The sequence below is a fragment of the Brienomyrus brachyistius genome, chromosome 18 (assembly GCF_023856365.1).
Source record: "Brienomyrus brachyistius isolate T26 chromosome 18, BBRACH_0.4, whole genome shotgun sequence".
NCBI classification, from domain to species: domain Eukaryota; kingdom Metazoa; phylum Chordata; class Actinopteri; order Osteoglossiformes; family Mormyridae; genus Brienomyrus; species Brienomyrus brachyistius.
Genome location: NC_064550.1, coordinates 15,877,854 through 15,893,650, shown reverse-complemented (window position 1 = coordinate 15,893,650; position 15,797 = coordinate 15,877,854). Strand labels below are relative to the sequence as shown.

The window sequence follows — 15,797 nt, the reverse complement described above, 5'->3', positions numbered from 1 at the left end:
AGACGAAATCGTGGCTAACAAGGGGTTTAATGGGTAGACGGGGACCAGGATACACCACACGCCTACAAACATCAGACAGACCATGGACTCAGGTAAGACACGGACTGAAATACACAGGACTGAGCAAATTAACTAGACACAGCTGGGTACAATCGGGAGAAAACACGTGGGTAATCAGGGGGCATGGCACACAGGAGGAGCGGACGAGCCGGGCATGACAGAACCCCCCCCCAAAGGCGTGCTTCTCCGGGCGCGCCAAGGAAGAGGCCGACAGACGGGACGAGGCAAAACAGGACCTGAAAAACAAAACCCAAAACTATCAACGAGAGACCGGGAACAAGACAGACAGACAGAACAGGCACAAAGACAGGAAATGAGAAAGAACCTGACACAGGACGGGGAACGCGGACAGACAGAGAAGGAAAGGGGACACAGAGGGAACAGGCGGGACACAAGGGTCAGGAGTGAACGGAGGGAACACAGGAGGACGAGGAGCAGAGACGGGAGGAACAAAGTGAGGGGGAGCAGAGACAGGAGGAGCAAAGGGACCAGGGATGGGAACAGGAGGAACGAAGGGACGAGGGACCGAGAAAGGGGCCAAGGAAGGAGGGAAAGAAGCAGGGGAGCAGGGAGAGAAGGCGGGGGAACAAAGGGGAGCCCGAGGGAGACCCAGCGGGCGATGGGCGGCAGCCGGAGGGGCCGCAGGCGGCCGGAGCCGGAGGGGACCCCGGAGGGCCCGAGGAGGCAGGGCAAGGGACAGACAGCGGGGACGAGGAGGGAGTCAAAGGGGACGCTGGCGAGGGCAAGGAGAGGGGGGTAGCCGCCGCAGGCGGCGACGTCTTCCGCCGCGCCGGAGCGGGTGGACCCGCAGGCGACCGACGAGGAGTCGGCGGAGGGAGCGAGGCTGGGCGACGAGACTTCGGAGGGGGATCTGCAGGCGACAACCGACCTGGACGGCCAGGGCCCGCAGGTGCCACCCGAGCCTCAGCGCAGGCGAGGGAGGGCGAGCCAGGGGGCAGGGCGGGCGGGACCCCCGTCCTGCGTCTATGTCCCCTTCCCTTGTGGGACACAGACAGTACCCCTGCTCGGGGTCGAGTTCTCCGGGGTACGGGCGTAGCAGTCACCAGTGTGATCCCCGAGGGGTCCCATTCCAGCTCCTCCACCTCCGAAGAGGGAGGAGCCACGATGGAGTCCTCCGGGACCACCTCGGGGACTAGGGCGACAGGAACTGGGGCACAGTCAGGAGCAGGGGCACGGTCAGGGACCGGAACAGGGTCAGCAAGCGGAGGGGGCGCCTCTGTAGCTGCTGCAGGCGGAGGGGGCGCCTCTGTAGCTGCTGCAGGCGGAGGGGGCGGCCGCATGGGAGCGGGGTCTGCCAGTAATGGCGGCCGCACGGGAGCGGAAACCACGGGCAGCGGTGGCCGCACGGGAGTGGGATCCGCGGGCAGCGGCGGCCGCACGGGAGCGGGATCCGCCGGCAGTAACGGAGGGAGCTCCTCCGTACCGGCGATCGCCAGTCTCCTCCTCCTCCCTCGCTGGCACCTGGCGGTGGCGGGAGGCGGCGCGACGTCCGTGAAAGCGGATGGCGGGAGAACAAGCTCCTGCTCCGGGTACGGATAGAGGAAGGGCTCCTCGTCCTCGTCCTCACTGGAGAGCCAGTACTTCCACACTGAATAGGCGTCTTGTGTGGCCGGCCCTCGGGCTGGAGGTAGGACGGGTACCTCCCTCTCGTCCTCCGTCGGTAGGCAAAGCCTGGAGAGCGAGCAAGCTCCCAGGTGGATCTCAGGCTCCTCCAGGATCCTCCTTCTCCGCTCCTTCCTTTTCTTTTTATGGTCTGTCATTCTGTCTCGGTAGCTCGCGATCGCTCGGTGAGCGTGCAGGCGGGCGAGCGAGCAGGAACAGGCAAGCAGGCTGAAGACGGGGTAAACGGGGTTTGAATAACGAAATCCGAGGCAGGGAACACAGAACGGCAACAGACATCAGACAGACCATGGACTCAGGTAAGACACGGACTGAAATACACAGGACTGAGCAAATTAACTAGACACAGCTGGGTACAATCGGGAGAAAACACGTGGGTAATCAGGGGGCGTGGCACAGAGGAGGAGTGGACGAGCCGGGCATGACACTAGCTTTAAGTAGTTCTTTTTGTTTGCTTTGTTTTGTTATAAGGTTGAAATGATTAAAACACTCTCAGAGAGAGGGGGCGCTATCTGTTTGAGCAACTCCTGATAAGGCTCGGTGTACACATGTTTTTATGAGGACTTTTACCGTCTTTTACCGTGATTTTTTTACTAGTGTTTTACGTTTCGCGCGATGCTAAGCACAGCGGCACTTTATCTGCTCGACTTCTGGCAGATGATAGACAGCTTAGGGCGTGCAAACGGGATTTGTTCACCAGCGGCGCAGCCACCTACCACAGTTACAGGTAGGCTCGCCAACAAACGGGATTACCTGCTGGAGCTAGACTACCAACCACAGCCGACCCACAGATCCATCCTCATCGATAACAAGATAACCCGCGAACTGCTCCACGGGGACAAACGAAAGCAGATGTGGAGGAAAAGAGGCTCCAGAGGAGGAATAAGGAATCGGCTACGGAAAAGAGGCAACCGGCTGTAACCCTGTCAAACGTCAGGTCACTACGGAAGAAGACAGACGAACTCTCCACACTCGTGAAATGTGACTCGGACTATTGGCAATCCGGCCTCTTCTGATTTCAAAAGCACGCCCACCTCTCGGCCTCTCGGATCACAACGTCATCTTGCTACTGCCTGCATACAGATCAAAACTGAAAACAGACGAACCCATTATAAAACCCGTAAGAGTTTTGGACAAGGAGGCAGCTGAATTATTAAGGGTCTGTTTTGACTGGGATTTGTTTTTTAATGACTGTGTTGGTGATTTTAACAATCTGACTGATTTACTCACCTCCTGCATCGTATTTTGTGAAGACACTGTCACTCCCACCAAACAAATAAGTGTCTTTCCAAACAACAAAAAATGAGTCATTAAAGACATGAAAATCTGCCTGAACCACAAGAGAAAGGCCTTTCTGCAAGGAGACAAACTAAGGCTGAGGGAATTGGAGAAGGAGTTCAGAAGGAAAGCCAAGGTAATCAATTATAGGAACAAGGTGGAGCAGAAGCTGACTCCTGGAAACGTGAGGGAAGCATGGCAGGGTCTAAATATCACGATGGGCAGAGCAGCCAAACCTGCAGATATCGTACCAGATCCCACCTTAGCAGAGAAACTGAACATCTTCTTCACTCGCTTTAATGATGGCAGGACACCAAGCACCTGGACCCCTCCGACTCCTAGCTCTAATCGTCAAGCACTCAATATAGATGAACAGCTGGTGACTACCATCCTATGTAGAGTAAACCCACATAAAGCCTCTGGCCTGACAAGCTCAGAGGCAGGGTGCTCAAAGAAAGCTCCACTCAGCTAAGTGGAGTCTTCACCAGACTGTTCCAACACCTTCTGGACTCTGGCTGTGTCTCCAAGCAGTGGAAGGAATCCATCATCATTCCAATACCTAAAAAGACACCTGCTAAAGACCCGAAAGATTACAGACCAGTGGCCCTCACATCTGTGCTGTGTAAATGTATGGAGAGAGTGGTGGGTGACCTCCTATCAGGCATGGTGTCAGACAACCTGGATCTATTTCAGTTTGCCTAGAAGGGAAAACGCAGCGTGGAGGATGCAAGCATTACGCTTTTAAATACTGTCACCAAAAACCTGGACAAACCAACTCACCAGGATTTTATTCATGGACTTTTCCTCTGCTTTTAATACTGTAAACATTGACAACCTGCTCCACCACCTTACTGACCTAACTGTGCATCCAACACTGACTGCTTGGATTAGGAATTTTTTGTTGGTTAGACCACAAGTGTTTTTAATGGTTTTTATTCAAGTAGGTTTGTTTTACATACCGGACTCCCCTAAGGTTGTCTCCCCTCCACTCCTCTTCTACCTGCACACAAACAGCATCTCATGCAGCAGAGAAAGGATTGCACTGTTTAAATACACAGATCACATGGCTTTGGTGGCACATATAACTGACTCTCATGCTCTGTCTCTGTACCAGAAGGAAGTGAAGAATCTGATCCAAAGCTGATCACTCACTTGAACTAAACATTTCAAAAACCAAAGAGCGCATCGGCGACGTGGAGGCAGAGATAAAGCATCGGTGGTGTGGAGGCAGAGATGAAGCATCACCGACGTGGAGGCAGAGATAAAGCATCGGTGGTGTGGAGGCAGAGATAAAGCATCGGCGATGTGGAGGCAGAGATGAAGCATCACCGACGTGGAGGGAGAGATAAAGCATCGCCGATGTGGAGGCAGAGATAAAGCATCAGCGATGTGGAGGCAGAGATAAAGCATCGGTGGTGTGGAGGCAGAGATGAAGCATCACCGACGTGGAGGCAGAGATAAAGCATCACTGACATGGAGGCAGAGATAAAGCATCAGCGATGTGGAGGCAGAGATAAAGCATCGGTGGTGTGGAGGCAGAGATAAAGCATCAGCGATGTGGAGGCAGAGATAAAGCATCGGTGGTGTGGAGGCAGAGATGAAGCATCGGCGACGTGGAGGCAGAGATAAAGCATCACTGACATGGAGGCAGAGATAAAGCGTCGCCGACGTGGAGGCAGAGATAAAGCGTCGCCGAGGTGGAGGCAGAGATAAAGCGTCGCCGAGGTGGAGGCAGAGATAAAGCATCGGTGACGTGGAGGCAGAGATAAAGCATCAGCGACGTGGAGGCAGAGATAAAGCATCGGCGACGTGGAGGCAGAGATAAAGCATCGGTGACGTGGAGGCAGAGATAAAGCATCACCGACGTGGAGGCAGAGCTAAAGCATCACCGACGTGGAAGCAGAGATAAAGTATCGGTGACGTGGAGGCAGAGATAAAGCATCACCGACGTGGAGGCAGAGCTAAAGCATCACTGACGTGGAGGCAGAGATAAAGCAACGGCGACGTGGAGGCAGAGATAAAGCATCACTGACGTGGAGGCAGAGATAAAGCATCACCGACGTGGAGGCAGAGATAAAGCATCGGTGACGTGGAGGCAGAGATAAAGCATCACCGACATGGAGGCAGAGATAAAGCATCACTGACGTGGAGGCAGAGATAAAGCAACGGCGACGTGGAGGCAGAGATAAAGCATCACTGACGTGGAGGCAGAGATAAAGCATCACTGACGTGGAGGCAGAGATAAAGCAACGGCGACGTGGAGGCAGAGATAAAGCATCACTGACGTGGAGGCAGAGATAAAGCAACGGCGACGTGGAGGCAGAGATAAAGCATCACCGACGTGGAGGCAGAGATAAAGCATCGCCAACGTAGAGGCAGAGACAAAGCATCGGTGGTGTGGAGGCAGAGGCAAAGCATCGCCGATGTGGAGGCAGAGATAAAGCATCGGTGGTGTGGAGGCAGAGATGAAGCATCACCGACGTAGAGGCAGAAATAAAGCGTCGCCGAGGTGGAGGCAGAGATAAAGCATCAGCGACGTGGAGGCAGAGATAAAGTATCGGTGATGTGGAGGCAGAGATAAAGCATCACTTACATGGATGCAGAGATAAAGCATCGGTGGTGTGGAGGCAGAGATAAAGCATCGGCGGTGTGGAGGCAGAGATAAAGCATCGGCGGTGTGGAGGCAGAGATAAAACATCGGCGGTGTGGAGGCAGAGATAAAACATCGGCGGTGTGGAGGCAGAGATAAAGCATCGGCGGTGTGGAGGCAGAGATAAAGCATCGGCGGTGTGGAGGCAGAGATAAAACATCGGCGGTGTGGAGGCAGAGATAAAGCATCGGCGGTGTGGAGGCAGAGATAAAACATCGGCGGTGTGGAGGCAGAGATAAAGCATCGGCGGTGTGGAGGCAGAGATAAAACATCGGCGGCGTGGAGGCAGAGATAAAACATCGGCGGTGTGGAGGCAGAGATAAAGCATCACCGATGTGGAGGCAGAGATAAAACATCGGCGGTGTGGAGGCAGAGATAAAATATCGGTGATGTGGAGGCAGAGATAAAGCATCGGCGACGTGGAGGCAGAGATGAAGCATCACCGATGTGGAGGCAGAGTTGAAGCATCGACGACGTGGAGGCAGAGATAAAGCATCGGTGGTGTGGAGGCAGAGATGAAGCATCACCGACGTAGAGGCAGAGATAAAACATCGGCGGTGTGGAGGCAGAGATAAAGCATCGGCGACGTGGAGGCAGAGATGAAGCATCACCGATGTGGAGGCAGAGTTGAAGCATCGACGACGTGGAGGCAGAGATAAAGCATCGGTGGTGTGGAGGCAGAGATGAAGCATCACCGACGTAGAGGCAGAGATAAAGCATCGGTGGTGTGGAGGCAGAGATGAAGCATCACCGACGTAGAGGCAGAGATAAAACATCGGCGGTGTGGAGGCAGAGATAAAGCATTAAACAGTTTGTATGTATGCGTGTATATGTATGTTTTACATGTGACATCTGAGCCTGTCAAAAGAAGAATTTCTGTTACCTTTGGGAACAGACAAAGTTTTATATTCTATTCTCGTATTTTAAGCTTGCATTTCTCATTAACAGGCTGTACAGCTACTCAACTCATAACTCCAGCTCAGATTTATTATGCAAATTATGGACAAACTCAAATTTCCTTTAATAAAATGATACCTGACCTTATGCATACGGTTGTAAATACATTTTACAAACCCCCTCATAATTCAGTGCTTATTTGGAGCCAAGGAACAAGGCTACATCTGAATAAAAAGGGGTTACAAGGCTGGCATGGTGATGAAGTGGGTGGCACTGCTACCGGACACATTGGAGACTGGGGTGCACATCTCTGCCTCAAGTGTCGTTGTGGGGTTTTCTCTAGGTTACCCCCCACAATCCCAAAACATATTAAACTGCAATTTGTTACTGTTAACTGATTATAGGGCTCATTACCACTGCACCAAGTATGATACTTTTGGTACTTCAAAAAGTACTGAAAATGTGGTACTTCTTTGTTTGGAGGCAGACGTGGAGGCAGACATAAAAACTTTGTGGAACCATTGTGGAATGACATCACAGAGGCGGGCATCCATCCATCCATTTTCCAAACCGCTTATCCTACTGGGTCGCGGGGGGTCCGGAGCCTATCCCGGAAGCAATGGGCACGAGGCAGGGAACAACCCAGGATGGGGGGCCAGCCCATCGCAGGGCACACTCACGCATCAGTCACTCACACATGCACACCTACGGGTAATTTAGCCACTCCAATTAGCCTCGGCATGTTTTTGGACCATGGGGGGGAAACCGGAGTACCCGGAGGAAACCCAGAGGCGGGCATTTCCTAGTGAATTAAAAAAAAAAGCTAAAGTATACTATAACATTGGGTAATGTAGAATATTAATACTAACACTGCAAGTTATGCATATGCAACTCTTGCATGGCAAGGACCGCGATAGGTGCTAGGTTGAGATCAGGCTTTTTTATGCATTCATACTGGATGGACATTAGATCACAGGGGGGTTAAGTTTCATTAAAACATTTTCAGTCGGTCACAGAGAAGAAAAAACTTGGTAAGCTTTGCAGTTTTAATAATCAGTCCTTTTCAATATTGTTTAATATATGTTTTTAAAAAGCAGTTTACAGTTTACCTCCACAGTTTTGCATGAGCGCTGCATGCATTCTCTCTCACCTCTCATCCCTGCCCTCCTGTTAGCCATTCACAGCTGCCTTGTGTTTGCTCCCTTGTTGGTCAGGTATATTAGCATCTCCCAGTATTGTGCTCCCTGTTCAGCCCTTATTACCTCTCAGCATTTGCGATACTGTCTGTGTTCCGATAAACACACTCTGCATGGGTCTTGCTCGAACACAGCCTGCATTTGTACCATCCCTTACCCGCTAAAATGACATCATGGTGGAGACTAAAAATACAAGCAACAGTTGGAAATTCCTCAAAAACAAAAAGAAATATGCAGAATATAAACAATGCAAAACAAAACATTAAGTCTGCATTCAGTTCCTTATTTGCTATTTATTTGCAAAACACCATGAAATAATGCACAACATGATTAATGATGCAATAAACAGATGAAAAAAAGATACAAAAAATTTGGTAAACAACAGACAAATATCATTGGACAAACACTCTGACTTTACGTCATTGACACCCCACAGGGGGAAAAACTGCTTCTTATAAAAAGGAAACAACTGAATGAACAGGCAAGAGGAGCAGTGAGAGAGCTGTGCTGATTCACCAGAACATTGACATCAGTGGTAAGGAAACATGCTATACAATCTGACAGCCTTTCTGACAATCAGCAAAGGGAAAAAGCTGGGAATGAGAACCATAGCTGTTTACTGGGAACTCAGAGAGGATTATGTTCAAACGTGCTGTAGGTTCCATAATAGCTGCTGAAATTAAAACGTCATTTTATGAGACATAATCTTGTTGCACATGGATTCATGCTGACTCATTGACTATTTCAAATAAGCAGTTATACATGTCTCTTGTGTTAGGCTTATAAAGACATTTTGTTTTCACCTCGTAACTGTTTAGTCAACTGATGTAAAATTGTAAGAATATAACATTTTCACCTCTACAATGTGAATGTGGAGCTTTCACATTCTTCCCACAGTTGATGTTTCCTTTGCTAGTCCAAAGATGCAAATTTAGACTAACTGGTGACTGTATATGGGTATAGCTTGTGTGACTGTGTATGTATATGGCCTGCAAAGGACTGGTATCCCATCCAGAGTGAACCCAGGTATTGTCTCTTAGGCAGTCTGTGATAGGCAGTCTGTGATAGGCAGTCTGTGACAGGCAGTCTGTGATAGGCAGTCTGTGATAGGCAGTCTGTGATAGGCAGTCTGTGACAGGCAGTCTGTGATAGGCAGTCTGTGATAGGCAGTCTGTGATAGGCTCCAGACCCCTCCTCCTATGACCCTGGGCAGGAAAAATGGTTAGGAGTTAGACGGATGGTTTTCAGATTTCAAATCTATATTGATATCAGAATCAGAATCTTCATGTTGCTTCTCCTGAGGAGGATCGTGGGCATAGCATACCTACCAATCAGACCAGGCTTCTGTTTCTAACACTACACACTCTGGTTAGATCTGGGGGATCCCCAGACATTTCAAAGCCAGCTGAGAGATATAATAACTTCAGCATGTGCTGGGTCTGCTCCAGGGCCTCCACCCAGTGGGATGAACCTGCACCAGCTCCCTTACTGGCTGCCTCACTGCCATCCTCATTAGATGCATGAACCACCTCATCTGACTCCCCTCACTCCAAAAGATCAGAGCCCCAGTTTCGAGGCCTCACTGAATCCAGGAATTCCTCACCCTGTCACAGAGAACAAGCCTGGCAGCCCTGCTGAGAAACCTGAGTTCTCTAAACTGTTTTTCTATTGTTCAAATACTCATGCATATCCAGCTTTATCTGTTTCCTTTTCTTCTTTCCAGGATTCAAAGGTTGGAGAACAGAAATGGATAACAGGCCCAACATCAGCAACATGCTACAGTTGGAGACTATTGGTGTCTCACCTGTATATCTTTACCCAGTGTTTAGCATTCTGCTTATTACCTATCTGATCACTATTATTAGCAATGTAGGAATCCTTGTTCTTATCATCATGGAAAGGAGTTTACAGCAGCCCATGTACCTGTTATTCTGTAACCTGTCCTTCAATGATATTCTGGGGAACACTAACATTTTGCCTCGAATCTTGTCGGATCTCCTTTCAAATGACAGAAGCATTAGTTATGTTGAGTGTGTCACTCAAGCATTCTGTAATCAAACATCTGCTGCTGCTGGACACACAATTCTGATGATCATGGCTTTTGACAGATATGTGGCCATTTGTAAGCCCTTGAGATACTCTTCAATAATGACCACCAGCATGGTGTTGAAGCTTTCGGTATGTGCTTGGGGATTTGCCATACTGATGGTGTCAGTCTTGCTGGGCCTCACCATACGTCTCAAACTTTGCAGGACACTTATTGTAAACATGTACTGTGATAATGCATCTCTGTTTAAGCTCTCCTGCCAGGATGTGACCATCAACAACATTTATGGTCTGGCTTTCACGGGGGTTGTTCTGACATCTTCAATGGGCAGCATAGCCCTTACTTACTTTAGAATCGTTACAATTTGTGTCACCAAGAAAAATAAGGAGCTAAACAGCAAAGCTCTGCAAACTTGCATCAGTCACTTAGTCGTCTATATGATCCTGTTGTGGGCTGGATTTCTCACCACAATTTTTCATCGCATTGAAATTGACTCCAGCTACCGGAAGCTTTCAAATCTGTTGTTTTTCATCATCCCAGGAAATTTAAACCCTATTATTTATGCAATACAAACAAAAGAATTAAAAACTAAAATAAAGAAAATATTTAGTGTTAAAGTAACACAAGCTCAATAAATTTCTAATGGATGCTTAACACCATCGTGATTTTTTTTGCATTAAATATAATTTGCTCTTTATGTTGTTGATCATTGGTTACTTTACCTTTATTATACAGTAAAGAAAATTTAATCCGAAATAGTAATGAAAATGTTTTTAAAAACTGATGATATATGGAAAAATGTAGGAGCAGGGAGTCAGTGAGTGTCACAGGCAAAGAAAACAAACTACCAAAAGTAACTCTGAATTCATGTCTATTTAAGGACGAAAATGTTCCTAATTGAATGACATATAAATTTTGTGCATCCTAACAAATAATAGAGCAGAAATGCCTCATCCAATCCTACCAGACCAACGTGACGAATATTTAAAACTGTCACTGAAATTATTTTTTCCATCATAGCATCTTACTTTTTCTTACCTGTTTATACAAAAGAATATTTATGCTGGAGCAGTTAAGACTGATGTACTACAGAAGACCCAACCTGGATTTTATTCAATTTATAGGAAGTTACAATAGAAATTGATATGGAAATTATTGGCAAACCCATATTTCTTTTAAAAGAGCAAATCCCCCACCACTAACCCTTCTGTTGCACAGGTTTCTGCATTTTGATTTCAGTTGGAGCTATGGGTCTTGGTTAAGGGTCCAGCAGTAATGTATTAATTTTCCCAGCCACAGGATTTGAACCGAAGACCTACTGGGCATGAATCATGAACCTGCCGCACTTCACGCTACCCCATCAAATATTAAACCTATTAATAGTTTTAATCGTGCATAGTTATAAAAACATTTTTTTCATTTAAACAATTCCTAGTAGCCAGTTACTATGCAGCTAAGCATTAGAACAGCTAAGACACATGATCCAAGTGATCTTAAATGTGAAATGAATGTTGTCAGACATGGTGCTTCTAGCATCTTAGAAGCAAACACCTTCTTCGGATTTTCAGATACCATAGTGCAGCCCCGTAGGAGCCTGATTGGTCCCCCTCAGTAGATTTTGTCATCTGGGAGGGGGACATAGATTTCACCTGTCAGGGGGGCTGAAGCAAATTTTGAGGGAGTTAAAAACTCATCTTTTTATTCTATGGTTTTTATGAATGGTTATAGAAGGGCTTCCAGGCTCATCAATATTAACAGGAAGGCCACAGAAGCAAAAAAATCGGAGTAATGTCCAGAATGGCATAGCCAGCCAGTCCTTAAAGTGGTTCTACAGAAAAAGGATTCCACCTAGTACTACATAGGATTACCACATAAAGTACCCACTACCTGATCTGCCCGGAAACCCTGATTTGGACTAGCCATGTGCAGAAATCACCTCATTTCCACTCACCACCCAAATCTGTAGCCTGAGAACATGTTTGGCCATAGAACCGTGTTTCTTACTGTGGAGCTTTCACGCTGCTGGGGGTTAGTGTAGCTTTTGTAGCAAGCCCCCATATAGGCAACTCCTGAATATTATTTTTAAATAAAATGATCTTTTAAGTAAATGGTAAGTACAAACAATTTTAAATACACTGTAATAAAATAAATCATAATAAGGACAAACTGTTTGATTAAAAAATGTTTAACTTAAAAATACTTGCACACACATAAATGCTCAAATAAGTGATGACTACCAACTATTTTAAAATAGTTAAGCATGGAGCCGGATTTACGTGTTTCTGCGCATGCGCAGTCGGAGTCGCCATTCGGCTTATTCTACTGCTCTGCGCTCAGCACCTCCGTCTTGCGCTCTCATTGGCTGTAGCTGGTCGCCGCACCACTTTTCACACCTACAGGATTTGGAGTCGCCGACACGTCTAGATATTTAGCCTGCTAGATATCTGACGGGCGTCTGCGTTTCCGTCGGGTCGCGTCTTTGAACTCAGCGATCTGTCGCCGATTCGTGCGCCGGATTTACCTCCGATCAGGGGGTTTGGCCAGTGATCTCCCGAAAGCGGCGGCCTCACGCTGGAGATGCAGCCAATGAGAGCGCAGGACACAGGGGGTGGGGGAAACCCGGGGGAGGAGTCACGCGCAAAGTTCACGCTACACAGCATCGAAAGCGATGGCGGCAGCGAAAGCTCGGCGGTCCGGTTGGACCCAAGAAATGGAAGAAAGTTTGGTTGAACTTTGGCAGGAGCACCAATGCCTTTTCGTTGTTTCCGACGACCTGTACCACAACCGAGCCGAGAAAGAGAAGAGGTGGACAGAAATAGCCAATTCTCTTCAACGGCCAGGTGAGCAGAATAGGCATATTGAGGAGCTAGGGTGAGCCCCCCGGTTTGCCAGCCCCCTCCGGACCGCTGTAGGGTGTCCTCCTTTTTGTCCCTTTGTTCTCCTATTCCCAAACAAAACGGCCGACATACAAAATTATTGCAAGCACAGCAGTTCTCGGCTTCCGTACACATTCTTGTGGATGTTTAAGCCATTTATTACGGCTGTTTTTGAAATAGCCGTTGAATTCCCTCGTCCGAGGCGCTTTGCGCCGCCATTCATCGTGCGCTATATTAGCGTGTTCCGCAGGAAGACCGCAGTTTGGCGCCACTTTAGCGTGTTCTCGCCGGTAGAGTGTCTGCTCCCCCTCCGCTCCTTTTTGGCGCCTAGGACCCGGCGTCGTCATTTGGCTGCAGACGGAGCAGCATGAATAGTGGGTCTACACATGTTAAAGATTCTCCCCTAGGTGCCCGCCCCTGGCGACTCCTGAATGGGTGGTCACGTACTCCACCCTGTTACCAGTGCTACCCACTTGTTGCTGGTTCTCATCTATGGCAAACTATGACCCTTTGTCCTCCCCACCTTTTTAGTCAGGCTGGTGATGACCTTAGTAGGAGCTGGGAGCTAGTAGCCTGGAGCTCGCTACTGTAATGATGAGACCTAGACCACATGCTGGCTTTATAAATATGCAAAGACTGTTTAAGACATACAAATGAAATTCTGTATACATAACAGATGATGATGCATTTGCTTCCCATGTCGTCGTCGTCTTTTTTGTCTTTCAGTTGAGGACGTTAAGACCAGGGCAGTGTCCCTGAGAACACAGTACTCAAGGATGATTAAACCGAAACCTAGTGGCAGTCGGAACAAACCATTGACATTGAGGCAGAAGTGGCTTCTCGGGGTCATGGATTTCATAAAGCAATACATCGTTCACCGTCCATGCGACAGCGCTGTAAGTCGTACCATCCAGAAACGTGCTGAGGTGTACACAACTGACTGCAAACATACCTATTTTCATTGCTGCACTTTTCATTTTTTTACCTTCTCTAGGGTTTTGATGTATTATTTGTTATCCTTATGTGTTTGCGCTGTCCATTGACGGCATTTCCATTTCACCTCTTTTTCCAGCTCGATGTGTCATTCAGTGATCAGGACGACATGGAACATCACGATAATCTTACAGATTTACTCGGACAACCTGCAGTCAAGAGTCCGCAGTCAAGACCTGGCACGCCATCGGCCGCTGCGGCCTCCGCCCCCGAGTGGTTGAACGATGAAGCTTCCCCAGCATTAGCTAATGAAGCTCCTTCACCTGTCCCATCAGCTGCCAGCAGGGAGGCACGAGAGGAGTCGGGCGCAAGGGGAGTCAAGCGCAAGAGGAGGTCAGAATCTGGTATAGAGCAGCAGAGGCTTTTTGTCTTGAAACAAATGGCAGCAAAATTTGATGCTGATCCAGTTCCTGATGCTTTGACTACATTTGGAAACCATGTAGCATGTGAAATAAGGCAACTGCAAGACCCAGCGAATCTGACAAAATTAAAGAGAGACATCATTAATATGATATATGACGCTCAGGACGCTGAAAGGAGTAGCTTGTCCTCCTCATCTGCACAATTTGATTACAGGATACAAAAGAATGAAAAAGAGTGAAAAAAATCAGAAGAAATACCTCTGGTTTCGTTCTCTGGAATTGTTTACACTAGTTTTAATATTTCATTGCTTGTGAGACACACAAGCTAGCTAGTTAGCAGCTTGTGCTACCAAAATGTTTTACCAAATGAATTGACAAAACTTGCTTTGTGGTACCCTGGAGGGGAGAGGGGAATGGGTGCTCAGCGGAATCTCGCCTAGGGCACCTGAATGTCCAAGGCCAGCCCTACACTCTGATGTCATTAGGAGAGAAAACGGGCTTTGTGAAAAGAAGCACTCCAATGTACCTGGACTTGTGCAAATGGTAAACAAAGCATTATTTAATTGCAAAATCATACATATCTCATATGCTCTAAAGTGTAAACATTGGCACATGGCAGATGCCTTAGAAGGTGCTGATGTCACACTAACACAGGTCCTGTGTCATCATTTTTATCCCTTGTGTGGTATTCAGGTGGGATGGATCCAGTTTCAACGTTTTAGGAAAAAAAGTTGTCTTTTTTAGTAATCGTACTGCTGAAAAACTCATGCAGTTTGTTTTATAAAAGGTTGGATAAATACATAGTTGAGTTGATTTATATAAAATACTTTATGCTGTTGTTAAAAAGCAGAAACTTTGATGAAGCTGAAATCCCCAGTAAACTATCTATTTATCCAGCTTTTTATAAAACAAACTGCATTTGAGCTTTTCAGCTGTACGATTTCGGGACAATAGGAATGGTTTTAGAGTTTGACCAAAGAGTGACGGAGAAGCGGCCAATAACTGGTCAGCATATGTGGGACCTCCGTCCGGACAGCTGGACAAGCATCCCAGGAGGCCATGGAACTGGTGTAGAGGGGACAGAAGGGTCAGCCAGTCTATGGGGCAATTGGGGTTAAAGGGGATTTGAATGGCAAACCTCCTGAGACCCAACCCACAATTTAAAAAAAAAAATAAAAAAATTGTCAGTGCATAATTGCATTTTATTATATAATAAACCTTTCTATGGGTAGGTGCATTAAACTTTTGACTGGTACTGTATGTCCTTTAGTACATGTATAAATGGATAAGACCACTGACTGTAATTTTTCATTGTTTCCAGCGGTGATATTCATGTGTCAGGTTGTCTTCTCCTAGCATGCAACTAGTGCCAGTTCTCACCGTTCTAGGCCAGTGAAATTTGACTAAGTATGTGCTATTCTTAAATATGCAGGGATGCTGTAATAGACTGGCGCACCTGGCCAGTACACTGTAATTAAGAACAGAATTTCAAAGGCATAGTTCTGAGCATCTGACTTGATTGGCATTTCATACTTCCTGATTACAGTAATTTACATCTTATTTCAAATTAAGGAAAGTAAAGGTAAACTTAACACCCATCATGCCCCCACCCGTTAATCAAATGAGGAAATGTGGCTTTAATGAGACCCAGAAGAACATCTTTAAAAAGCATAAGCCGCCACTTTAAAGGTCCCCGGGATCCTCAGAGTGAGAGTCATTCACTCAAGTCATAAGGGCTTCCTACTTCAAACAAAAATTATTTATTCTTGATGCAGATGCCAATGGCCAGTTCTAATA

The 15,797-nt window shown here is 47.4% G+C and overlaps 2 protein-coding genes across 6 annotated transcripts in view; both read left to right on the top strand.

Moving 5' to 3' along the window:
• Window positions 1-10,481, top strand: part of LOC125712484 (olfactory receptor 8U1-like) — a 29,724-nt gene extending 19,243 nt beyond the window's left edge. For 2 of the 5 annotated variants that reach the window (XM_048982596.1, XM_048982595.1), the window contains exon 2: window positions 9,446-10,481. In XM_048982596.1, the coding sequence (XP_048838553.1) occupies window positions 9,469-10,404 (936 nt within the window). In that variant the 5' untranslated portion in view covers window positions 9,446-9,468 and the 3' untranslated portion in view covers window positions 10,405-10,481. Of the gene's footprint in view, window positions 1-8,188; window positions 8,258-9,445 lie in introns of those variants that run through there. The other 3 variants (XM_048982593.1, XM_048982594.1, XM_048982592.1) reach the window with 3 other exon arrangements.
• Window positions 10,482-12,093: 1,612 nt separating this feature from the next.
• On the top strand, window positions 12,094-15,637 carry wu:fb74b10 (uncharacterized). The gene is made up of 3 exons (XM_048982600.1): window positions 12,094-12,609; window positions 13,372-13,541; window positions 13,718-15,637. The coding sequence occupies exons 1-3, from the start codon at window positions 12,438-12,440 to the stop codon at window positions 14,237-14,239; spliced, it is 864 nt and encodes a 287-aa protein (XP_048838557.1). The 5' UTR covers window positions 12,094-12,437; the 3' UTR covers window positions 14,240-15,637.
• Window positions 15,638-15,797: the final 160 nt, after the last annotated feature.

Coding starts and splice junctions, on each gene's coding strand:
- wu:fb74b10 (XM_048982600.1), top strand. CDS start 12,438: ATGGCGGCAGCGAAAGCTCGGCGGTCCGGTTGGACCCAAGAAATGGAA. Junction 12,610..13,371: donor CAATTCTCTTCAACGGCCAG/GTGAGCAGAATA, acceptor TTTGTCTTTCAG/TTGAGGACGTTAAGACCAGG. Junction 13,542..13,717: donor ACCGTCCATGCGACAGCGCT/GTAAGTCGTACC, acceptor CTCTTTTTCCAG/CTCGATGTGTCATTCAGTGA.